This window comes from Nelumbo nucifera, chromosome 3 (assembly GCF_055504915.1).
Source record: "Nelumbo nucifera cultivar China Antique chromosome 3, China Antique-T2T, whole genome shotgun sequence".
Lineage (NCBI taxonomy): Eukaryota > Viridiplantae > Streptophyta > Magnoliopsida > Proteales > Nelumbonaceae > Nelumbo > Nelumbo nucifera.
In genome coordinates this window covers 23,326,050-23,352,488 of record NC_142651.1, presented here as the reverse complement: position 1 = coordinate 23,352,488, position 26,439 = coordinate 23,326,050, and the positions used below count along the sequence as shown (strand labels likewise).

Genomic DNA, 26,439 nt, shown 5'->3' with positions numbered 1-26,439 from the left:
AATTCCCCAGCAGGAGGTTTGTGGACTTGACTAGACTGGAATACCTCATGGGCTCATCACTCGACACTCATGGACTCCAAATTTCGTGGATGATCATGAGACCATAGAAGACAGATCCGTGGAACATGGAATGATCAGACGGACGGCCGTAATCGCCTTATCTTTCTCTGAACAGGAAAACATTAACACGGGGACGGGGCCCATCTAATTAATGTAGGTAACGTTCTAGGAAGTTACGGTTTATGGACAACCAAACGGTTAGAGCCTAGAGGCCAGTAGACAGTAGTAGTGGTAGATCATCATCGTAAGTTGTAAGTTTTAACTAGACCTGTCTGAATTAGACACCGACGTCTCCATGAAGTGAAACTTCGCCGCTTCTCGTTCTTTGATTGGGCTTCATGTGATGTGGTACTGACTAATAATTCTCCTTCTAGATTTTTAATGCTCGAACTATTCCTTTACCGAGCATAGACTTCTTGAAAATTCGTCTATGCTCTGTTTCTCGTCTCCTAAACTGACCTTGTTTTGCTTGAAAACTTACAACACATTGTTGACGAGTTGTTGCTCAGGGTGTGAATAGAGAAAGAGACTGGTTTCAACTTTCAATGTGGGTTTATTAAAAAATGGCAAGAAACTGGAAGAGGGATTTCTATGTTACAGAGGTTGTGGAGTTCTTCAACCATTTGATGGGTGAAAGGCCTCTCTTTTCTTTTCTTCTTCTCTTGGTGCTACTTGCATGGGCTGTTGAAAGATGGGTCTTACCGTTCTCGAATTGGGCCACTATAGCTGTCACTATCTGGGCAACGCTTCAGGTCTGTTCTTCTGTGGATTTATTTGTTTCTGTACCGAAATGAGTTGCTGTTCGATGTTTTCAGTTGCATTAATTGTGTTTTTGTTTCTCCCCGTATACTTAGTTGGTTTTAGAGAACTAGGTATTGAGCTTTCTATTTTGTTCTGGGGAAATTAATCAGCTTCTATGGTTTTCGAGTCCAAACCGTTTCTACTTATTGGCTGGAATGTGCATTTTATTATTGGAATTCTACTGTTTAATTTAGACTGTCGGTTTCGACTTTCCTATCTCTTATTATTCTTTCATAGTTTCATGTGTACCTTAGGTGCCCCTGGTTTAGTTGCTATTCTGGTTTCATCACAGTTCTAACTCTTATTCAATTGGAGTCTAGTTGCTTCTTTCTCCTAATCACTGACTGGTTTTTGTACTTTTTTTCTTGCACTGTGCTCCTGAATTTCCTAAAGTGGGTGCTAACAGTTATTATTGCCTTCTAGTCGGCCTTTCAGATTCAGAATCTCGTGTAACCTGCATGGTTATAACTTATCATTTCAATGCTTCTAGGCTCCTAAGAGTTTTGAATTTGCATATCTAAGGCTTCTAGAACGATGCCCATTCTAAAAGGGTAATGCAACTACAATGGAGTTGTGCGGATGTTCTCTCCTTTATTCTCCTGTAGGAGTTCTTTGGATTATTAACCTAGGTATAGCCATATAACTTTGCCGCCTGAAAACCCTACCCCCAGGAAGTTGTCAAGCATTCAGTCTGATTGGTATGTACTGAGTCTAATGTTTTTTTATCAAAAGTTTAAAACTTGGCTCACAGTTTGTAATTTTGCAAAAGAAAAATAATAAATGGTTTAGATTTTCAGGTCACCCTCTTATTATCACACATACAGACATCTTTTTATTACTGTTTATTTGAAGTGTTCTGGAACCCAACCAGTATTCAATTGTCTACTTATATGAGTAGCCTTGGAGGGAAACACGATTGAAATAAATTATTTATAAAAAAAAAAAACAAGATTGAAATAAATTTCAAAGGTTCAATTCTAGTATCCTTTCTCACGTAAAGTTGTAAATGCTTCATATATGATGTGACACTAAAGGTTTTACAGAAATAACTAATAAGAATGAATGAAGACTTAGATTAAAAGCAATTTTCTGGAACTTCTTCAGCCCAGTGTTCCATGGACGCAGACACTAATTCAGAATCTGGTACATAACCAAGAGTCTGACACGGAAAAACAAGAAAACATGGACTTACAGGCACATCTAGATAGAAGTATAATACTATTAAAATATTGGGTAAATCTATGATGCCAGAAAGGTATGATACTGGAAGAGCTTTGACCAATCAAAACCTCCATGGATTTTGTTGAAAACCACTTTATTAGTTGCCACTTTTATGATACCAGTCAATTGGTTATAAGTTTTTCCAATATCATAGCCAAAACCCTAAAATATTTCATATTTTCTGAACTCTAACATTATATATATATATATATATATATATAAGAGGGGTCTAAATGTTGCCTTGTTACCAAGTAACATTTTATAAGAAAAATGGCACTCATCTCATACATTAGCTGTTCATTTATTTCAAGTAAGCTAGGAGAAGAAAAGGAAATATTGCATAGAATTGTCTCTCAAGAATCCATGGAGTATTATTTATCAAAAAAAAAAAAAAGAATCTGTTGAGTATTGGAACCTAAGACATGATCTGGCAAGGACACATTTTCCATTTAGGAGAGACCATGCAAATCTGCTTGAGGTTGAAGATGACAAGATTGAATAAGTAGTCATATACAGAATATATCCTGTGCGTGTAGTCAATTGTATCTATGGGAGAGAATTGAGAAACCAACTATAGTATCAGCTTATAAATCAAAACCTGTAATTAATTTGTTGGCCATGCTTTATGGAAGATACATAATGCATTATGTTGTGTATATGTTTCTTCATTTGACTGATACTGGCTCAACAAAATTCTACATTAAAATTATTGCTTAACTAACAGCTTTTCTTCAGCTTTGGTCATAACCTGGGCACATTCTTTGCTGTGGATTGCAAGAATGAAAATTTTGAACAGATAAAGAAGCCTGTTTTGGCTCGATGCTTCTCTGAGGTAGCTCCTAGTTGATTCTACCTCTTGGTAACCTCAGACTATTTCTTCATTTTTTCAATGGTAATCTTAAATCCTTCATAAATCGAACATAAGGATCATGCCCTAATATGGGGAGCGTTTTTTAATTGATTCCAAAAATCACTATAGGGTAGCAAGTTCCAATCTTCCCTAAAGTATACCTACCAAAAGAATTGTGGTTTCTCTGACTCTCTATATCATGTTGGTGTATAATCTGGAAGAAAACCTACAATCTTGTGGTTTCTATTCATTATGCCAACCAATTTGAACCCAAAAAGAAAGATCAATATATTAAAACTCAAAACTGCCCCTTGTAATGAGAGCTTGACCCGCTCAGACAGGTATGTATTTCCATATGATTAGTTATAACAAACTTGGTTGACAGATTGAGTATTTTGGTCCTCTGAAACCAATATGTTGTATATTTCACAGGCAGAAGTAGATGCAGAGGTTGAAACAAGACAAGAAGGGCAAAAAAGACTTGAGATGTGCAAAATAAGTCCAAGAAAGAGAAAGAAACTGAAGCAATTAATCCTGCAAAACCCTAATCACCAAGACCAGCACCACTTTAGAATAAACTATAAAAGCACTGATACCGTTCTAAAATAAAACCTCAAAAAAATTACTTGGGACAAGAATACTACATGTTTCTGACTTCTCATGAGCTTATCCCAATGCACAGAAGGGTACAATATCACAATTAGAGAATTCTGAATTCCCTCAAAAGGGGACATTGCTTGGTCCAATGGTAACATCCTGGGATGCCAAGTGTGAGAACTACGGTTTGCATGTGAGAGCACCAGAGCAGCTTGTCCATTGCCAGAGATAACCAGTTCACCCCTCTCAAGACCCTGGATAGCAGAGACCAGCATTGGGTAATGATCTGTCCTATTCCCTCAAAAACCCCTAATTTCTTGCTAGCATCCAGAACCTCCTTGACTACCTTCTTTTGAACCGAGGCCCTACAAGAACCATCTTCCTTATTGTAGCAATAGTCACAATAAGAATGTGGTGATTGAGGGAAAGAAGAGGTCAGGAACCTCCTGATCAATTAGACAAACTATATGAGTTATATGTCCTCAATGATTCAGAACCTTCATCTGCCACATGCACTCCCTTCTTCCTAAGAGTTATGAGAGCCTTATTCATACCCTTTTGATGATGGGCGTTTAACAAGGTAAACAAAACATTGCTGCATAGACATATTTAGGGGTTTAAGAATCTTCTCAAGTGGTAGATAAACTAGGGGTTTTAGACATTTCAACCTCTTAAAGTAATAAGTGTGTGTATACCTATTTTTAATTTCCTCGGTTGCCTCTGATATGTTATAGGAGTTATGGCGAGTCTTCTAATTTATTTTCCTGCTTACTGCATCTCATTTTCCAAATTTTCAAGTTTAGTAAAGAGAGAAAATAGAAATTTAGTTTACATGGAGCAAAATGTAAGATGTAAGTTTCATTGCTTGCAGTATGGGAGCTATCAAAAGTGGCTTTTTGTAGAAGACCTGAACAAAAGATGGAAGCAAACCATATTGAAAACATTGGTACCTTTTTATAGGATTATAATCTTTTAAGTATGTTCCTTCTTCCGTTCACATGAATCTTACTTATTTTTTCTTTTTCACAAATTTACAGCCCATGACACCATTAGAGCACTGTGAGTGGCTGAACAAGCTTTTGATGGAAATTTGGTCAAATTTTATTAACCCAAAACTTTCTAAAATGTTCTCTTCTGTTGTTGAGGTTAGTTTCAATAAGTTTTTAGGACTGATTTTTTTCCTTTTTATTCCTCATTTTTATTAAAGATATATTCTCAGTCTTAGCTCAGTGTGACAGTACATGCTGAAACTGAAAGTAGATGTTTAAAGTGCATTCCAGTTCCAAGGATTTGGATGAATTATGGTTTGAAAATAAATTAAGTAGAAATAAATATAACTTTCCTGTGTGAAGCATTGTTTCTTTTTTTTTTTTATAAGTAAAAGAAAAATTTTATTAAAGAGAAAACAATAAAGGATTACATCCAAAACAGGTGTTAAGATAACACCCCACAAACGTGAAGCATTGTTAAGCCTGCTTGGTCATACCAGCACTAATGCACCAGATCCCATCAGAATTCCAAAGTTAAGCGTGCTTGGGCGAGAGTAGTACTAGGATGGATGAAGCATTGTTTCATCATTCAAGCATGTTACTGATGTAAATGCTTGCAAATTTCACAATCTAAATTTCAGATGTCTGGTAAATGTAGAATTATATTTTTGTTTTATTATGATGATTAAAATGCTTTAGTCAGTTTTTGTAGTTCTTCAGACATCTGATGTAAACATCTCATGTAAACATTTAGTCAATTTAGTCAGTTTTTGTACTGAACAAATGTAATATTTGGTTGGAGTTTCTCATCCTACCTTTTTAACATTCTCATGTAAACATCTTTCTTTTCTTTCTGGGGAACCTTTTAGTACATGCATGGTCATATATTATTGCTGGTCAAAAGACAATGAAGTCTGAAAAACGTCATCTATATTTTCCAAAATTCATATATTTCTTTAGTATTTTGTGCATGGATGAATGTATTTCACTCTCTTTGTTTCTGGGCTCTGTCAATTACCATACCTCTCCTCAAAGAAAAAGAAAAAGGGAAAAGGAAACATCTATAGGGTTTAAAAGAAAGTATATCCTCTTTCCCATTCCACCCCTGGTTTAAAGTATTTCCTTTACAAATACTGACAAAGGGATATTTAAAAATATTTGCCTTTTTATATAATTTACTTTTCTGAATGGTTTACATAGTTTATTGTCTTGTTTATTGGAAACATTCTCATGCTTTTTGCAATGGCTGTATATGGATAAATAACAATAAGGTCCTCAAGTTTTACCCTCATATGATAGCTTGTTTTATATCATTACACATACAACTAACATCTGTAAAATACCAAAAATAAAACATCTGTAAAATAATGCATGGTGTGAAGGGTAAAACATTTTCTTCTACTGCATCTCTCTCTCTCTTTCTGATCAATAGTGTAACTATTTATTAAGCATCTTAGAATGTGGGAATTGTACATGTGCACTATAAGAACAACACAAGAGAGTCCAAAGAGGATCCCTAACCCAGTCTTCAAATAAGACTATCCCAACATACCAAACCCTCGTTTGCATCATTCTTTCTTCTCTAGGAAATAAAAACTCCTCAATACAGTTCTCTTCCATTCATCCTAGAAGCAAGAGCTCTAGCTTATCTAATACAGTGTCACATTTTCCAAGGTTCTTCTGCCTCATTGTTCATCCAGCCAATAACCACCTGAAAATCTTCTTCTATTTCTTTGGAAATGCAATGGATACATGAAAATATCAACCTTTGTAATAAGGCTAGGACTTAGCTTTAATTGCTGTCCCAAAACCAGCTGATCCTGAACAAACACAAAGTATTCCTCCATTTGAGTATCTAAAAATACCCCTACTCCTCAATTCATTAAATCTCCCAAAAAGCAAGCATCAAAATTTAATCTGGCTTAACCAAAAAAATAATAATTTGACAGATAATGAGGGGACCAGATCTGAACATGAGGCTGTCGTCTAGTGAAGGCTCTAGAAACCCTAGATCATGCCACTTTCATTTGAATAATAGTTTAATATTTCATCATTGTTTCTATATGATTCTTCGTTTAGAAAATTTTAGCATTCCTCTCCTCCCAAATTAATAAACCAAAGAAGATATGCTCTGATAAGTTTTGCCATGGTTTTCTTGTTTTTTGTAGATTGGGTGAAGCATGTTGAAGCAAAAATGTTGGAATATCACCTAGAACATACCACAGTCTAAAAGGGACAAAAAGCATTCCCAAATTATAGAAGTTGATGAGGGCAGATTTAGCCCTCCACTAACATCATGACACATGGCATCTCGGAACAACTGGGTGACTCCCAGAACCACCTAGGCGACAACTTGCCTTAGCCAAAATGATGGAGTCCCAGCTAGCGACCTGGCACTGTCGCCGACCTGGCCACCTGCCTCTGGCGCCGACTTGGCGACCTGCCTCTAGCGCTGGCCTGGCGACCTGCCTCTAGCGCCGACTTGGCCACCTACCTTTGGTGCCGACTTGGCGACCTGCCTCTAGCACCGACCTGGCAACCTGCCCCTGTTGCCGACTTGGCGACCTGCCTTTAGCGCCGACCTGGCGACCTGCCTCCACTCCCAACCTAGTAGAAATCTAGCTAGCGACCTCGACGTGGGGGGCGACCTCCCTCGAGGGCTTGCTGACCTAGTTGAGGTCCAAGTGGTGACCTACGAGACATGCTCACCGTCGATTTCTGCATGCATCCCATCACTCCCGAGTCTCTCGGAAGTCAGCTCTCACACCGAATGTTTTGGGAGAAATCGAGTAAGGCACAAAGATTGGCCTACGTGCACAACTACCTCCAAGGACTTTGGAGCAGTTAGACACGTCCTCCCAGAGATTCCGAACGTGTTGCGTGATGCTCACGCCAAACAATGCCTATATAAAGGCCTTACCTCCAACTCCAGGGCGGAGATGCGCAATTTAGTTCTCGCAGCTCTCCAGCTCTCTCACATTTAGTTATCTTAAAATCTCTGATTCGCTAACTTAAGCATCGGAGTGCCCACCCCGGGTAAAGCAACCCGGGCACTCTGACACTGTGTCCTTGCAGGTCGCATCAGAGCCACCTCTCCAACTCGTCACCACTCAGCTAGACATCAGAGCCACTTCTTCAGCTCGTCACCATTCAGTTAGGCGTTAGAGCCACCTCTCCAGCTCGTCACCATTCAGCTAGGCGTCCAAGCCACCTTCCAAGTAGGAACCATTCAGCTAGGTATCCAAGCCACATTCTAGGTAGGGATTATTTAGCCAGGCATCCGAGTCACCTGGCAGCCGGGAGCTACCGAAATGCGCGTTATCAATTGGCGCCATCTGTGGGAAATGCTACAAAAGGCTATTTTCTCACCCGATTCTCTGAGCTTCAAGTAATAACATCTTCAAGCAACAACAACAACGCTTGATCGAAAGAACCCCCTAGTGGGGGCAGAAGCAAAATGATTAGCCCAGACGAGTTCTCGCAGTCTTGCCCTGACAGAATCTCCCTAACTGTGAGGCCACCCCCATATGTCGAGCTCTACGTGCTCTCTGCAAGAGTTGACGGCCAATAGAATGTGAGGCCACCCCATAGGTTGAGCCCTCTGTTGTTCCCGTGGGAGTTGATAGCCAACAAACTGTGAGGTTGCGCCGCAGATCGAGCCCTCCATGCTTTACGTGGGAGTTGATGGCCAACAGGTTGTGGAGCCGCCCTCGCAGGTTAGTCTTGCCGAGGTGACGAGGTGTCTATAGGCTGAGGTGTTGAGAGCAAAACTAGACTATCAAAATTTTGATGACCTGGCGACCTAGAAACCTGCCTCCGAACTGGCGACCTGCTTCCGCCAACCTGGCGATACACGTAATCAGCCTGGACGAGCCTTGTCAGCCTTGTTCACGAGGTCGTCCCTACAGGTCGAGCCCTTTGTGGCTCCCGCAGGAGTCGGCGGCCAGCAGGCTGCAATCGCCCTTGCGGGTTGAGCCTTTCAAGGTTCCCATGCGAGCTGGCAACTTGCAGTTTGTAAAGCTATCCCCGCAGGTTGAGCTCCTTGTGGCTTATCGTAGGAGTAGGCGACCAGCACCTTAAAGGACTGATACAGCGTAGTCGTGGCACCGACCGCTATTTAAATTCCAACATCGACACACATATCACAAGGGGAAGCCAAACTGCCTTCCGCATCAAGGACCCCTAAGCCGACCTCAAAATATGTTGGCGACAGGTCTAAGGACCTACAACGAAGCACAAATCTACTCCCTTCGCTGAGATGATCTCAACTCGGGAGTGGAGGGCAATTGATGAGGGCAGATTTGGCCCTCCACCAACATCATGGCACATTGTCACGGGGATAATCGTTGGGGCCCCGTGCGGCACTCGAAAGGGGCGAGTAAGCCTATGCAACAAAGCAAACACACACAAAAAGGCAACAAGATGGAACACGAATTAGCAAAAGGCTATTTGTATTGCAATAATCAGTGGCAAGCACAAGCACACAGTACAGTGTCGAGGGGATCTCGTGCTTAACCTTTACACGTTTATGAGCTCACTCGACTACCTACCTCCCCTCAAAGAGTACGTTAAGCTTTTGGGGGAGTGGCAATAAGAAACATCAAAAAGATGAAAAAGCATACTACTATATTACAATATTGCCATTGGCAGTCCCCCATACAAAAGTACATGCTTAGCCCACCCATGGCACACACTTGGACGCTGGAGTTGCGGCTGTAGGCACAGTGGATGGCACTTGATGGCGCGTCGAAGAGAACACTTGTTACAGTCTCCCCCACTCAATTCAGTCTTCGTCCTCGAAGACTAGCTTCTGCTTGAGGCTTCAACTTGTTGTTGGTGAAAGAAGGTTCTTCGATTGCTCCACGAACCGGGTTTCTTCCAAGGCCCAGATAGTAGGTTGGGTAGATTGCTAGTGAATGTTCTTGATGGTGGGAAAACCTATGGCTAGTCCCTAAGTTAAGTCCCTGCTTGGCTGCTTCAAGGTAGGATTTTGATTTGTTCCTGATGGTGGTAGGAAAGTTGGTGGCCAAGGCTAGGTCAAAATGGTATTTTGGATTGTTTGGGTGTTGGTTCCCATGCATTTTTCCCCAAGGGTGACTCGCAAGGCTACTACGGGATTTATCTTGAGGGATAATGTGAATGTGGCCCCTAAATGGCTCAGGTGGCACTCGCTCTCCCCAGTGGTTGTGGCAGTAGGTGTGGGAAAAGTTCGACACGGCCTTGGGTCTTCTGTTGGGCCCACCAGTTGTGGGTGTGTGCGGCTTCTGCTGTGAAGGTGGCTTCCACTGCTGTTGTTGTGGCGGCACTGGCACTGGCGCTGACTTCTTCCCGGAGTTGCTGTGATCACTTCTGGTTGCAATGGTGGTTGTTGTAGGTCTCTCTGCCAACAATGGTGGAGGGTGGTGTTGGAATTGTAAGGCGGAGACGTGCTTCTTCTTGGTGCTGGCGGTGGCGATCATGTTAACCATGCAAGGTGATTGCTCGTCCAAGATCATCAGGGTGTCGAGGTGAGGCGCCGGTGCTGCTTTTGCCTGTATCATGAAGTCCATTTCAAGGACAATATCAAAATCATCTATGTGGACGACAGAGAGGTCAATCTCTCCATCCCAGGTGCCGAGTTGTAGTCTTACTCGGCGGGCCATGCCTTCAGTAGGTTTGGCACCGGTGTTAACTGCTTTGAGCCAGCCAGGCTCTTTGGAAACGGCCAAGTTAAGTCTCTTGGCCTCTGCAATGGATATGAAGTTGTAAGTGGCCCCTGTATCAACTAGGGCCCTGGTTGGCCTCCCGCCAATGGTTACATCAACATACCTCAGTCCTCTTTTGACTGAGGAGGGCTGTTTGGAGGTAGCCCCTTTCTTCATCATGGCATTGAAAAGTTGGAGGGCGCCCACTCTTGTCGCCGGGGTACTCCATTCCCCATCACTCTGCTCATCATCACTTAGCTTGGCAATGAGGGCATTCAGCTTTGCTCGCTTTGGGCAATTCCTGGTGAAGTGCTCCTCCCCACAAATGTAGCAAATGGGAGGACGGCTTGGTCTCCCTTGATATCTGTTGTTGTAGTAGCTTTGACTTCCTTGTGGCTGCTTCCCCTTGTGGTGCTCGACTGGTTTGTGGCTGGAGGGTGGCTTCTCTTTCGGAGGACTTCCTTGTGGCTTCTCTTTCGAAGCGTGACAACTTTAGTTCGTGACCTATTTCAGTTCATGACAACTTCAGTTCGTGCTTCAGTTCTCTCCTTTTCTTCTCTGGGCTGTCAATGGAGAAAAGTGGTTCGTCCCAAGCCTGAAACATCACAGCTCTTTTTTTTTCTGGTGCACAGAACCTCCTTTCCTAAGAAAACAACTTCAGCAGTGAATGGTTGGCTGAAGCTCTCAAACGAAGGTTGGTTATCTCTCCTCTATGTGCTGTTGGTATTTCTGGGTTGAAAATCTTCAAGAACTTGAGAGGACTGATCAGAACCTAGAGAACTAGGTTGGTTGTTGCCCTGGTTCTTGGAAAAATTCCAAGAACAGGCTGTGTTTACAGTGACCAAATGGTGTAAGGGCTGCTACTGTAGGTGGCTGAATGGTGCAAGGTGTAATGCAATGGTACTAGTTGAGTTTTTGTTGGTCTTGTGGTGCCCTCTTAAAAGCGTTAAAGCAGGTCTGTATTGTGTGTGACAGCTATGGCTGTGTGGTGGTGCTTGTGATGCACAAACTCTGTTGAGCAGTTGTAAGAGAGCTTGCATGTGGTTAGTAAGTGCTGAATTAATGTCGGTGTAGTCTGTGTTTTTTTTTGTGAAATCAGTAGTGGTGTGGATAAGAACAAAGGCGTGTGTATCTATCATTGTGTTTAGGGACTGTTGTAGGTTCTAGAACATCAAATTCTTGACAACAGCACTTAGTTGGTGATTGGGAATTCAGATTAGAGGCAGCATTGAAAGAGTATCATGGCAGCAATGGGAGATGGCTGTAGTGATCAGAAACCTAGTGTGGTGGTTTCCTCTGACTATCTAGGTGTACAGATGACCTCAATTAAACTGAATGGTGAGAATTATGTTCCATGGGCCAAGTCGGTGGAAGTTTTTCTCAAGGCAAAGAGAAAAGTGAAGCATGTGAAAGAAGATAAACCACCGGCTGACTCTCTAGGGTTTGATGATTGGGAACAGGAGGATGCTCAAATCATGACATGGCTATGGAACAGTATGGAACCCAAAATAAGTGCCAACTTCATGTTCTTAGATACAGCTAAGGACATATGGGAACATGCCAAGAAGCTGTATTATGGGCAAGATAATACTACAAGGGTATATCAGCTCTATCAGGAGTACTTTGGTCTGCAACAAGGAAATAAAACCCTAGAAGAGTACTATGCCAGTATGAAGAACCTCAGAAATGAACTCAATGTCTATCATCCTCTTACTCCAGATGTTAAGGTTCAGCAACAACAGAGGGAACAACTAGATGTCACAAGGTTCTTAGTGGGGTTGAAATCAGAGTATGAACCAGTTAGGGCCCAAATATTGGGGGCTCTACCCTTCCTATACTTGAGGAAGTGTTTGCTCATTTTTTTTTTTTTGGAAATAAGATATGGGTTTTACTATGCCTAATTTGAAATGTCGTTAGTTACAAAAATGCCTCTGGATTTAGCTATATATTACAATCTCACCGCAGGATTGGATCAACTCCCTGCCCTCCTAAATAAAATGAAGGAAAACTAAACATTTGGGAAAAACAAGAAATGTTTAAGTTGATCCTTTGGATAGGGTTAGGTTGAAAACCGAGGTGTTAGTGGTGGTATAAACAATAAATATTTGGGGTGAAGATCGGCTTATAATTTCTCATTTAGATAGTTTATACAGATTCCCTAGTTTGAAACAGACTATCCATGTAAAATGGGCACCAAGTCTTGCAAGTCCTTCACAGCTTGGTTAACCGCATGAAGAATCATCTTCTTTACCTCTAGTTTATCTTCTCTGGCCCTGTGATTTTTGGGAAGTTGTCGGAACTCATCAGACAGAAGGAAGCACTGGTGGATATTTTCAGGTGAGACAAAGTCAAGAGCAACTTTGGTGCATGACTTGAGATTTCGGACCTGATGTGGACATCCAGCAGGAATAAATACTGCTTCCCCAACTCTTTGCTCAAATGTCCATGGTTCAACCCCAAATTCCTCTTTTAGCTTCCTTTTGTGCTCCAGTGTCAAATAGAAAGCTTGGTCATGAATAGGATGAATAACCTGCTCAACTGGAGAACAATAAATGTGCCTAAATTCTTTTGAATGCTTTCTAAGGTAGGCCTGTAGCTTACCACCATCTTCTCTCCGGAAGATGTCCCACAGAGCACCACCTGTTTCCTCATTGCTTCCTTCTGGGGGGAAGCCAGGAAAGGTTGTCTCTTGACTCTCTTCCTCATTATCTTCTTTTGAAATTCCAGTTGCTTCACTAGTTTTGATTGTCATGCTACCAACATTTGCAGTTTTGGATGTAGCATAAGAAGTTTTTCTATTGGTGTATACTTCAAATTCAAAACATTCATCACTAACACGATCTAAGTGAATTGTACTCAGGTGCTCTCTTTCATCTTGAGCTCTATGCTTCTTTTTCAACTTATTTATTGCAGATTGCTGCTCTTTAGTTGGCACTACTTCTGATGAGTGTGTTAGAATATTCACTGCATCTGATAGATCACAATGAAGCTTAGTCACAGAATCCCCTCTTCCAAGCTCTTCGGCAATCCCATAAGCTATATAAGTTTTTGGCCCTAAGTCTAGCTTTAAGGTATCCTGTGGTAGTTTTACAGCAAGATTAAGTAAACCAGACTTAGGATTTGTGTATTCCTAGAAAGGCATGCACTGATAAATTCATCACAGACTTAGTATTTGCTCGGCTTCACAGGATTTCTTTGGGACAGACAGAGAATCCCACACAGTCTGATAGATCAGCTTTTGTGACAGCCAGAGGAGGTGGACGTGGTATGAAAGGGGGAGGACATGCCTCCCGAGGAGGTCGTGGTGGTTCCATATTTGGCCGTGGTGGTGGTCGTGACTCAGGGGGAGGCCGTGGCAAAGAAAAAGGCAGCTCTACAAGGAAGTGTACCCACTGTGGCAAGGAAGGACATTCCGTAAATTTCTGTTATGATCTTCATGGCCGCCCTCCCTCTAAATGGGCCAATCATGCTGTTGCTGGTGGGGTTGATGTCAGTGATAATCAACAGGCAGACCTAACTCCTTCCACATCTACATCTGTTTCCGGAAGGGAGATGGTGAGTGTACCGCGTGATGAGTATGAGCGGTTCCTTTAGTCCACTTCACAGCACACTACTGCTACTCTTGCCCACTCAGGTATAGCTTGCCTGTCATCTAAAACCTCTCCTTGGATTATTGACTCTGGAGCCTCTGATCACATGACCGGGACTCCAGGTGTGTTCTCTTCTGTCTCTAAAACTTCCACATCTCAAACTGTTACCCTTGCCAATGGTTCCTCCTCTCCCATCTGTGGTGTTGGCAATGTTGACATGGCTTCTCTTTCTTTATCATCTGTTCTATATGTCCCTAAGTTTCCATTCAATCTTATGTCTGTTAGTAAGTTAACCAAGACTCTTAACTGCTCTGTTACTTTTTTCCCTTCCTCTTGTGTTTTTCAGGATCTCAGGACGGGGAAGAAGATTGGTGGGGGGCATGAAGCTGGTGGATTGTATTACCTTGACAGTGGTGGATCGTCAGTTGCACTTCAGACTTCACTCACTCCTCTACAGTGGCATTGTCGACTGGGACATCCTTCTCTCAAGGCACTCAAGATACTAGTTCCGTCTTTGAGTCATTTGTCAGTGTTACAGTGTGAGTCGTGTCAGTTTGGGAAACATCGTCGTGTTTCCTTTAGTCCTAGAGTTGAAAGTCGTATTTTGAGTCCTTTTGCTTTGGTTCATTCAGATGTTTGGGGCTCGATCAAAATAGAGTCTTATAATGGTTACAAGTATTTTGTCACTTTTATTGATGATTGTTCAAGAATGACATGGATTTATTTAATGAAAGAAAGGAGTGAATTATTTTCCATTTTTCAAAAATTCCATGCTGAAATACGTACACAATTTGGTGTTCCAATCAAAGTTCTTCGTTCAGATAATGGTCGTGAATATTTTCTAACTTCCTTTCAAAAGTATTTAGAACAGCATGGCATCATTCATCAAACTTCTTGTGCATCCACTCAACAAAATGGGGTGGCTGAACGGAAGAACCGTCATCTCCTTGAAACAGCTCGATTTATTCTTCATCATATGAGTGTTCCTAAACGGTTTTGGAGTGATGTTGTACTTACTGCATGTTTCCTCATTAATCGGATGCCCTCCTTTATTCTTCATGGTCAGTGTCCCTTCTCTACCTTGTTCCCCACCTTGTCTCTCTTTCCATTAACACCTCGTATCTTTGGCTGTGTGTGCTTTGTTCACAATCTGAGTCCTAGAATAGACAAGTTGGATGCACGCTCCATTAAGTGTGTCTTTCTTGGCTACTCTCGAACTCAAAAAGGGTACAGGTGTTACAATCCCATTACTCGGAAGTGCTATGTCTGTCCTGATGTCACCTTTTTTGAGTCTGTTCCCTTCTTCTCAGGAACTGAAGCATCTTCGTCTCCACCTTTACTTCCTCTTCCTCTTCCGGTCAGTGATCCCGTTCCGGGTGTTCCCGTTGGAGTTGACTCGTCACCTCATCCAGTGCAGATCCCTACTGAACGACCACCAATTCGGAAAGTGTATACACGTCGAACGACACCGGCCCCTTCTCCAGCTTCTACCTTGTCCGCGGATCCTGTCGTTGCTTCTGTTGCTGAACCTTCAGGACTTGACCTACCCATTGCCTTACAGAAAGGTAAACGTAGTTCTACTCTCCATTCCATTTCCAATTTTGTTTCAGTATCTCGCCTTTCCGCCTCACATCGCCAGTTTGTTTCACTATTGTCATCTATTTCCATACCTAACAATGTCCAAGAGGCTCTTAGTTCACCTGGGTGGAGGCAGGCAATGGAGGAGGAATTCTCTGCTCTTTAGCATACTCACACGTGGGAGCTCACTACTCTTCCTCCTGGTAAGCATGTTGTGGGTTGTAAATGGGTGTATACTGTTAAATACTTGCTAGATGGTAGTGTGGAGCGTCTGAAAGCCAGACTTGTTGCTAAAGGGTATTCATAGTTGTATGGAGTGGACTATATGGAGACCTTCTCTCCAGTGACTAAGATTAGCTCTGTCCGTGTGTTAATTTCCCTGGCAGTTATGTATGATTGGCCCTTATTTCAACTTGACATAAAAAATGCCTTCCTTCATGGTGACCTTATAGAGGAGGTATATATGGAGCAACCACCTAGGTTTGTTGCTCAGGGGGAGGCTGGTAAGGTGTGCATACTGAAAAAGACAATTTATGGGTTGAAACAATCGCCTCGTGCTTGGTTCGGGAAGTTTAGTGAAGTGGTGAAGAATTTTGGAATGAAACAATGCCAGGTTGATCACTCAGTGTTCAACTATGACTCATAAGCTAGAAAGATTTTATTAGTGGTCTATGTGGATGATATTGTCATAACTGGCAGTGACAAATTGGGGATCGACAAACTCAAGGTCTTTCTGCAAAATCATTTTCAAACAAAAGACCTTGGGACATTGAAGTATTTCTTGGGTATAGAAGTTGCTAGATCAAGACAAGGTGTAAACCTGTGCCAAAGAAAATATGTTCTCGATCTATTGGACGAAACAGGACTGTTAGGTGCAAAACCGGCTGAGACTCCTATGGAACCAAATGTTAAGTTGAGCAGTGATACAAGGGAAATATTTGATGATCCTGGAAGGTATAGACGACTAGTGGGGAAGCTGAACTATTTGACTATCACGAGACCAGACATCTCCTTTGCAGTCAGTGTGGTGAGCCAATTTATGCAGAACCCTCGTATATCTCACTGGGATGCAGTTCTTAGAATTGTAAGATATTTGAAGGGAGCTTCGGGCCGTGGGCTATTATATAAACCAGGAAGAAAACTTGAAGTAGTTGGGTACACGGATGCAGATTGGGCAGGCTCTGTGTCTGATAGAAGATCTACTACAGGTTACTGCACATTTCTTGGAAGAAATCTTGTGACGTGGAAGAGTAAAAAGCAGACGGTTGTGGCTAGAAGCAGTGCTGAAGCCAAATATAGAGCCATGGCACACACTACATGTGAATTAGTGTGGTTGAGGAATCTCCTAGAAGAAATCGGGTTCCACATGGATAAACCTATGAAGTTGTACTGTGACAATCAAGCTGCGCTCCATATCTCATCCAACCCTGTTTTTCATGAGAGAACAAAGCACATAGAGATTGATTGCCACTTTGTGAGGGAGAAGGTTCTTACTGGAGAGATAAGCACAGAACATGTAAGCTCAGGTGATCAGTGGGCAGATTTGTTTACAAAAGCCTTAAGCTCAGGGAGAGTGAACTATATATGTAACAAGCTGGGATTATATGACATATATTCTCCAGCTTGAGGGGGAGTGTTAGAGTTAGCCGAATAAGGGTAGATTAGTCAACTCACCTTGGTTAAGTTATGAGCTTATGTGGCAGTCTTATTAGAGGTTCTCTGTCCCATACTTAAGTAGGGGCAGTTTAGTCCTTGTACATTTAATTAGAAGCCTAATCACTATTAAGAGGTCGACTGATAGGGTTTAGCTATCAGGTTCGACAGTTCTTTCATCTTCTTCTTCTTCTCTTCTTCTTCTTCTTCTTCTCCTTCTCTTTCTTCTTCTCCTTACTGGTTCGGACTACTATAGCTACAGTAGAAACACATCCCATCACTCCCAGGTCTCTCGGAAGTCAGCTCTCACACCGAATGTTTTGGGAGAAACCGAGTAAGGCGCAAAGATTAGGCTACATGCATGACTACCTCCGAGGACTTCAGAGTAGTTAGGCACGCCCTCCTGGAGATTCCGGACGTGTTCACGCCAAACAATGCCTATATAAAGGCCTTACCTCCAACTCCAGGGGGGAGATGCACAATTTAGTTCTCGCAGCTCTTCAGCTCTCTCACATTTAGCTATCTTAAAATCTCTGATTCGCTAACTTAAGCATCGGAGTGCCCACCCCGGGTAAAGCAACCCGGGCACTCTGACACTGTGTCCTTGCAGGTCGCATCAGAGCCACTTCTCTAGTTCGTCACCACTCAGCTAGACATCAAAGCCACCTCTCCAGCTCGTCACCATTCAGTTAGGCATTAGAGCCACCTCTCCAGCTCGTCACCATTCAGCTAGGCGACCAAGCCACCTTCCAGGTAGGAACCATTCAGTTAGGTATCCAAGCCACATTCCAGGTAGGGATTATTCAGCCAGGCATCCGAGTCACCTGCCAGCCAGGAGCTACCGAAATGCATGTCATCAGAAGTGTAAGAACATATGAGTGGGGAAGGGGGGACAGACAATAAGAATACCATCTGCACTGGTGCTCATTGCTGGTAATGTTCATATTGCCAAGCCTTCCAACAAAAAATTCTGATTTTGGAATGAGTAGTTCCTAACCAAACAGTTTGAATACGAAACTCCATAGGTGCTGGAGGAGCAAGAGATGAAAGAAAGATGCATAAAAAATCTCATGAAAAATCAATAAAATATACTCTTCAATCCTGACCCAAAAAGAGAAGAAAAGCACAGAAGGACAGTCTGGAATGTTAATGGCATCTTGCACTTCTTGATCTCTTAAACCCCTAGAAAATGTAAGGTAACACTAAATCAAACCAAGTAATACAAGAAGCATTGGGACATATTTAAACTGGGATAATGCATGCAGAGTAGGAACGTAAATGCTAACATGGATATTTTTATCAGCAATGCTAACATGGAATGATGCCACCGGAGGTCCTATAATTTTATGTTAGATTTTCATAGAGGATCATATCTAACTAATCTCAACAAATATTGAAGTACAGAATATATATCTCTCCAAGGAAAAATCCAATGTAGCCCTCCTATTCAAACATACAATTTATTCATTACCCAAAGTACCAATGAATGATTTGGATGAATACCAATGCATATATTTTCTCTATCCATTTCTCCTTTTTCCCTTTTCCGGAATTTCCCTTTTTAACATTCTATATGGATAATATCAATATTTGATACTTTAATGGGAAAATGAAATTAATAAGAACACCTTCCAAATACTATAACCGTTTTGAAGGGGTAATATTACACTAATTACTGATGCCATTTAGTTCAACATATATCACAACACAGAAAATTAGTAACATGACAATTTAAATTCTGTCTTAATAACTTTTTGTTCTCAAAGTTGTTTCAGATGAATTTAGTCATATGCTTCCAAATGTAAAACTGAAACAACTGAATTTTGTTAAAATTTTCATCCATATGGCTATTTATGGGTTCAAATTTCTTTATTTTTTAATGTCATTACATTCTTTCCAGTGTAAAATTTGAACTAAGCTAACTTTATACAGATGCTAATTTGTATGAATCTGAGTTGTGATTTTTCTGAGTATTAATGTTTTCTTGTTCTTGATCATCTAATATATAACATTCAGTAATCTTCTACAAGACTAATACATGTAAAGGAGCTGCCATGTTCTGTAACTATTGTGGAGATAAATGTCAATCTTCATATCTGGTTATAACATGGCAATGTTTTCTATAATATCATTTTATGTTATTCAGTGTAACTCAATAAAATATCATTTGTGCAGAAGCAGTTAAAACACCGAAGACCAAGGCTTATTGTAAGTCTTCTGTATCTAAATTTTGAATCAATGATAAATGAAGCAATACATGGTCATCAAAAAAGCTGGTTGTGCTGTAGGAAAAAATTGAATTGAAGGAGTTTTCATTAGGTTTACTTCCACCCAGCTTTGGATTGCATGGGACTCATTGGTCAACTTCAGGTGACGAGGTTTGCTTTCTGATTTACCTTTGAAATTTAGTGACTTTTTGATATTTCACTAAAAATGATTGATTTTACATGGTGGCTATTGATAATGTCCTGATTCAAGAACGTTCACATCTGTCTTAATCTTGTTTTATATATATCGTTATGTTACTCTATTAATGTATTATAGATATTGTTACTGGTATCAGTGGTTTATATTGTTTAGTGTGAATATCACTATGCATATGCTTTTCTAGTACCTGATATAAACATGCCTATTAGGACAGCATATGATGCTACTAATTTTGTTCCATTGAATTAGAGGTTCAGTTTTGGTGTGTAGTTGGTCCTTTTATATGTTTGATTTCATTAAAATTTCCCTTAGAAAAGAATTCGAGTTAATTGATATGTGGTTCTTATGAAGAGGTTCATCTATATCTCATGATGGAAATGAAGGATTTGCTCTTATCTTGGTTTATGCAAGATTCCTCTATCCACACTTGTGTGGTTATAACCAAAACATTGAAGAATTTCGCTCCTCTTGGTTTAGAATCACATCAAATAGATATTCGACCAGAATTTTGCTTTCATTTGATGTTATAGTTTGCTGGATTGGAAAATTAAATAAATTCATTAGCCTTAGGTATTGACTTGATTACATTGTCACTGCGATTAGAGTGTTGTATCTCTTTTTCTTTTTTTTTTTTTTTTTTTTTTAGTTTAAACATAGAATAAAAAATCAAAACATATGTCAAGAAAGCTGGGTAAGTATAATCATGTCTAAGGATTCATCATCATCATCATCATCAGACAACGCAAATTAAGTGGAAAGTTTTGTACACGTAAAATGAACATGTGTATGCAATTTTTTGTATGTAGTAACTTACCAATAATGTGCCACTTCAATAAACCTTAAGGTCCTTAACAAATTTTATGTTACTGTATTGGAGTATTGAATTTGTATGCTGAAGAGTTGTTTTAGTAAAGAAATATGTAATCAGAGGCTTTAATATAATATCAGCCCCATTAGGAGTTTCTCTTGTAATTTTGGATAACTCTAATATTATACAAGAGTATCCTTCATTAAAGAGAGATTGGTTTGTGATATTTTTAGTTCTTTTGTGTTATTTATGTTAAAGTCTTTGGTAGAGTGTTCCTCATATTGTTACATTTTTTGTTGGTAATTGTTAAATTGGTAGTATATCACTATTACTGGGGAATTTCCTGAAAGGTCAACTTAGTGATTGGTCATGTCTTGGGTAAGAGCCATGAGCCACCATGAGTACCATCTAATTAATTGAAGACTTATTTTGCCATGGGTAAGAGCCAAAAGTGCTGCTGTGAGTTCAATCAAGTTAATTGAATACTTGTAGGATTGGTGCAAAAAGCTAGTTATTGCTATACTGGAATCTTCAAGTTTCCTTGCTCGGGAGAAGCTCGAGTATTACTACTAAGATATCATTATTTATGTCCAGGTAAGCTAGCCAATGCTAGCTTGATGGGGAGTATTGGAGTATTCAATTCATGAGTAAAGACTATTTTAGGAAGAAAATAGTCAGGGACTTTAGTGTAATATAAGCTCTAATGGTGGCTTTCTTTTAAATTTTGGATAGTTTTAGTATTAGATTGGAATGTGATATTGTTAAACCAACGATCTCTATTCTTTTCTTCTTTCTCCTTTCTCATTATTCGCAACAAGACATTGAAATCATCCTTCTCATTTTTCTTTTTTTTCTTGTTAATGAAGAATACAATAAAGCAAAAAAGCTTAAATAGAGATAAATAGAAAAGATGTTTTTTTTTTCTTTAGGAAAAAGAATAATATGTATAATAATGTACAAAATTGTGAATGAACAGAAAAAAAAACTATTACATGTACATGTTATCAATGGTGAAAAATACATTTTGATTTTCTTTGTTTGTGTGATTAGATGTTGAGTTGCTATTCAATTTGATATTCCAATTAATTGTAGTTCCTTTCTTCTGTTCATTTTAGTCTTCTGGTATAGTGATTATTTCATTTGTTGGAGCAATCAGTATCATAAAAGAGAACATACAAATTCTAGATCATGAGCATGTATTTGTTTGTATATGTTAACAGAAAATTATGCATATGAGCTTTGACTGGGATACAAGTGACATGAACATCGTGATGCTTGCTAAGTTGGCAAGGCCATTTCTTGGAACTACCCGAATTGTTGTAAACAGCATGCATATCAAGGGAGATGTATGTAAAGTATCTTTACTTATCTTCTACACTTTATTCTCTCATACAAAAATTTTTGTTTTGGAGAAGGGGACAATAAATACATGTTTCAAAGAAAATAATGAAAAATAGTTTATGATTTTGAATTTGTTCTTTCATGTAAGTGCATGGAATGAAATCCTTGAAACTTTGTTTCTAAGTTCTTATAGAATTCCTGCGGATCATTTAGGCTTTAATTACAGAGTTCAATTAGTCAAACAGTGAATTTTAATCTTTATAACTGTTTATTTCTTATCCTATACAGCTTCTCTTGATGCCAGTGCTGGATGGAAAAGCGGTTTTGTATTCATTTGAATCAACTCCTGAGGTGAGAATTGGTGTTGCCTTTGGAGGCAGTGGGAACCAAAGACTTTCAGGGACAGAACTTCCAGGTGTTTCATCTTGGCTGGTGTGTTTCTCCACTAGTATGCATTCATGAAAAATCTCAGAAAAAAATTGTGTGATATCACTTGTGTCATAAATGATGTGTCTTCTGTATAACATTCTAACATTTCTTGCACCTGTGGATAGGTTACTGTTCGTTAAGTAATAAGCTTCTTTTCACACAGGTTAATCTTTTTACCAAAATGTTAGTCAAGACAATGGTTGAGCCTCGCCGAAGATGTTATTCTTTACCATCAGTAGATTTGTGGAAAAGGGCTGTTGGAGGTTTACTTTCAGTAACAATTGTTTCAGTGAATAAACTGGTGGGAAATAACATAAAAGCAAGCACTTCCAGAAGCAAACAGAACTCTATGAGAAATGGTAATTTAGAAGAGAACCCTGATAACAAGGTTCTGCAAACATTTGTAGAGGTTGAACTTGAGCAATTAATCAGGAGAACAGATAAGAGTCCAGGTTCATGCCCTAGATGGGATGCAACATTTAACATGGTTTTACATGAAGATTCAGGAACTCTTAGGTTCCTTCTTTATGAATGTACCCCAAGGAGTTTGAAGTATGATTATCTAAGCAGCTGCGAAATTAAGGTACTTTAACTGGAGGTACTAATCTTCTTCAAGACTAGTGCCTAGGGTTGTGATTAATTTGGGGGCAACTCTGCCTGGAAAAAAAATATTTATTGTCTTTTCTTGGAATATATCATTCAGATGCCAACAAAGTTGACAGTTCTCCATACTGTGAGCAGATGAAATATGTTGCTGATGACTCAACGATATTCTGGGCAATAGGATCCGGAACCAGTGTATTAGCTAGACATGTTGAGAGCTGCGGGAAAGAAGTTGAAATGGTCCTTCCATTTGAGGGACCTAACATAGGAGAGGTGAGGTCTTCACATATCTTATAACCATTTATTTCTTATTCAATTACACTACACTTCTGCATTTCTTTCTTTTCTTCTCCATGCTCATTTGGTATAAACTAGTATCCAAGATGCATTATGAATTCCATCTTTTTAACATAAAAAGTTCCTAAATATAAAAGAAGTATGTCAACATTTACTACTGTGGATATATGATTGCTCTTTACCAGAAAATGTTATATAAATGTAGGAGTTCACAAGATATCTTATCCATTAGATGCTCATACTCTTTTTCATGAGCCCCCGAGTTCATGGCTTTTCATCTTGTCGAGTAGACTTCTCAACTTCACAACCAATTCTGATTGCCATATCCCTTTCCATGCAATTCCGATTGTCAACATTACAAATGGCATGCTTGAACTGCATAAGATTTTATGCTATGAAAAAAGAGGTGCTTTATGTCCTTTCTATCACATGGTTGAATATCAGAATAGGTACCAGAGTTGATAGTGGTTAGTGTAACATAGATTTGGTATTTCCTTGCATTGACTGTGTATGTATGTTTTAGAAAGCAGCGCACTGTAACCTCCATTAATAGATAATGATAAGGGATACTTGTTATTGGGTTTTCCTGACAACTGCCTTCCCTGTGATACTCATTGATTTTCATCACTATAAAATCACGTTTCTGGATTTCACTAACAAAAGAAATTTGTTTTGCAGTTAACGGTGAAGCTAATGTTGAAGGAATGGCAGTTTTCTAATGGTTCAAATATTTTGAACAACTCTCTCCATGCTAGCTCTCGAGAATCTTTATGTGGCTCATCAGGCATTCAATCAAGGACAGGAAGGAAGCTAAATATCATTGTTGTAGAAGGAAATAATTTGATTGGGAAAGATAAGTCTGGAAAATGTAGCCCTTATGTAAAACTCCAATATGGGAAGGTCATTCTCTTCATTCTCCTTCATAGTAAACATCTTTTGCTCGATTTGACCATTTTAGTATGCTACATATAAGAGTCCAGAAAATTTTATCGATGTCATCAGAACACATTTGAGCAGTATGTGGTGTCAGTTCAGACCTTTTATAGACAACTGATAATTCTGTTTACTTTTGTTCCCAGGTCTTCCATAGAACAAGGACAATCCATCATCCCATGAATCCTATCTGGAATCATAAGTTTGAATTTGATGAAATAGGAAATGGTGAATATCTCAAGATAAAATGCTATTCTGAAGGCCCCTTTGGATATGACAACATTGGAACTGCACGTGTAAATTTAGAAGGACTAGTTGAAGGCTCTTTGAGGGATGTATGGATCCCTCTTGAAAAAGCGAAATCTGGAGAATTGAGGCTACAAATAGAAGCAGTGAGAAATGATGACTATGACAGATCAAGGGTATGCTTTCCATTCAAGAACTTATCCATGAAACTAATTGGAAAAAAAAAAAAGAAAAACATAGATAAATAGTCAAAGGACTGGAAAGAAACAAGACTTCATAAGCAATTGGCTTGCAGTTAATCATTAGATATGTCATCCTGAAATCCATGATTTGTCCTCATGCTTATATTTCATACTACAATCATTTCTCCTTGGCTTTTCTTGTTTCACCCTGCAACTTCTTTTTAGGGAATAGAATTAGCATTTGATGCCTATCTCACTCTTCCAAGATCTTTGCAGAGTGTAATGGCAGGGTTAGGAAATGGTTGGATTGAACTAGTTCTAATTGAAGCAAGAGACCTCATTGCTGCTGATTTGAGGGGAACAAGTGATCCATATGTGAAGATACAATATGGAAGCTTGAAGAAAAGAACAAAGGTTAGATGCATTCATTTATGTTTTAGTTATTTTTATTCCATAATTCATTATGTTTCACAAACACATTTGTTCTAGATTACCATTGGTAAACATCGTCTTGAATGTATAAGTAAACATGTACACATGTATGTATCTATTCTGTTTCCACTTTTCCACTTATCTTCTTTTTTTCTCAAATAATGGTTAATAAGCCAATATGGAAGATGCTGAGATGGAAAGTATTATGCAATTGCTCTCATAGTAACTTGAAACTACAATGACCATCAGAATTTAGTAGGTTCTGTGGATCTTTTCGTCGCATCTTCTCTCTTTCCAATTTACTCTTACCATAATCTTCCTTCTTGTACCATGCTATGCAGGTTATTTATAAAACACTGAGTCCTCAATGGAATCAGACCCTAAAGTTCCCCGACGATGGTAGTCCCTTAGTTTTGCATGTGAAAGATCATAATACTGTCCTGCCAAGATCAAGTATAGGTGATTGTGTTGTAGAATATCAAGGATTGCCTCCAAACCAGATGGCCGACAAGTGGATACCTCTCCAGGGAGTAAAGAGGGGAGAGATCCATATACAAATAACAAGAAGGATTCCAGAACTACAGAAAAAGTCCAGTTTGGATTCCGAGAATCCAAGCTTAAGTAGAGCATATCAAATTTCTGCCCAGGTGAATAACGTACCTTTCAATTTTCAGAAATTCCTTTTTTTAGTTTGGGTCAAATCATTTTAACCATAAAAAAGCACCTGCAAAAGGACAGGGTCTTTTTCTAAGTGTTATATTGGTGGATTTGTAAGAGAAATCAAAACTTCAAGCACAAAAATAAATAAAACAGAAAATTAGAGCTTCATCTTGAATTAAGCTAGAGTATATTAATAACATGAACATGCAAGTTGAGTTGAAACTTGAAAGGTATAGCATTGATGAAACATTTTATAGCCTACCTAGGAGACCTCCTAAATTGCTGATATGATCCTATTTCTTGTTTTTTTAGGGGGTTGATTTTTTTCAAAATGTTCTATCCCATTACCATGCATGCACATAATGTATATTATAGGATATCTACATCTAGACTTGGTATCTGGCCCACAAGTCTACTCGGATGAATTAGTAGTTTACATTCATCATCCATTAGTGATTTGAGTCTGTCATCTGTGTCATCTATCTTTTGCAGTAATGATACCTACTTGCCAAGAGATTAATTTTTTTGTAATGCATTTTCCTGTTATAAACAGATAAGGCAAACAATGGCCAAGGTACAAGCCTTGCTTAAGGAGGGGGACCTTGAACGACTCTCACTGGCATTGTGTGAGGTTGAAAACCTTGAAGACGTGAAGCATGAGTACATGTTACAGCTTGAGACAGAGAAGACTCTGTTGCTTAATAAGATAAATGAGTTTGGTCGGGAAATATACAAATGTTCACCTTCCCTAACTAGGAAAATGTATGGCAGCTGAGTGTTTTTGGCCGACATATATACCTAATGTTCATTTATATTCTATCTGTATGCCACAAATTTGTTAAATTGCAGCCTTAAATGATGGTTCCTTGATATGTACATTCTCATTTGAGGTATTAATACATTCAGTAATACTTTCCTACAGTAATATGTGGTTCTGCCATATTACATTTTCAGTAATACACCCCTGCCTAGGTGCCAACTGGTTGATTGATAACGTCTCCGGCTGGTTGTAGAAAGATACTTGGGAATTGGTCAAATCCCACAGCCAGCATTAGGGT

The 26,439-nt window shown here is 39.6% G+C and overlaps 2 protein-coding genes and 1 pseudogene across 13 annotated transcripts; 1 reads left to right on the top strand and 2 right to left on the bottom strand.

Moving 5' to 3' along the window:
• Positions 1-272: 272 nt before the first annotated feature.
• Positions 273-26,302, top strand: LOC104602118 (synaptotagmin-2-like). Of its 12 annotated transcripts, XM_010265703.3 has the most exons (15): positions 273-408; positions 570-812; positions 4,401-4,475; positions 4,567-4,674; positions 19,199-19,231; positions 19,312-19,401; positions 21,479-21,604; positions 21,888-22,031; positions 22,192-22,611; positions 22,770-22,904; positions 23,607-23,828; positions 24,008-24,283; positions 24,566-24,703; positions 25,063-25,368; positions 25,935-26,302. In XM_010265703.3, exons 2-15 carry the CDS (start codon positions 624-626, stop codon positions 26,154-26,156), a joined length of 2,484 nt encoding a protein of 827 aa, XP_010264005.1. In that variant the 5' UTR covers positions 273-408; positions 570-623; the 3' UTR covers positions 26,157-26,302. The 12 variants fall into 12 exon arrangements, with proteins under 12 accessions (XP_010264005.1, XP_088757356.1, XP_088757355.1 ...); XM_088901230.1 differs by lacking the exon at positions 273-408 and having other exon boundaries at positions 429-812; positions 19,205-19,231; XM_088901229.1 differs by lacking the exon at positions 273-408 and having other exon boundaries at positions 429-812.
• On the bottom strand, positions 6,689-11,908 carry LOC148801032 (uncharacterized). Its single transcript, XM_088901238.1, has 2 exons — positions 7,650-11,908; positions 6,689-7,609 (listed from the first exon to the last, which is right to left on the bottom strand). The coding sequence occupies exon 1, from the start codon at positions 10,380-10,382 to the stop codon at positions 9,297-9,299; it is 1,086 nt and encodes a 361-aa protein (XP_088757364.1). The 5' UTR covers positions 10,383-11,908; the 3' UTR covers positions 6,689-7,609; positions 7,650-9,296.
• Positions 12,060-13,344, bottom strand: LOC104602109 (lysine-specific demethylase JMJ26-like; annotated as a pseudogene).
• Positions 26,303-26,439: the final 137 nt, after the last annotated feature.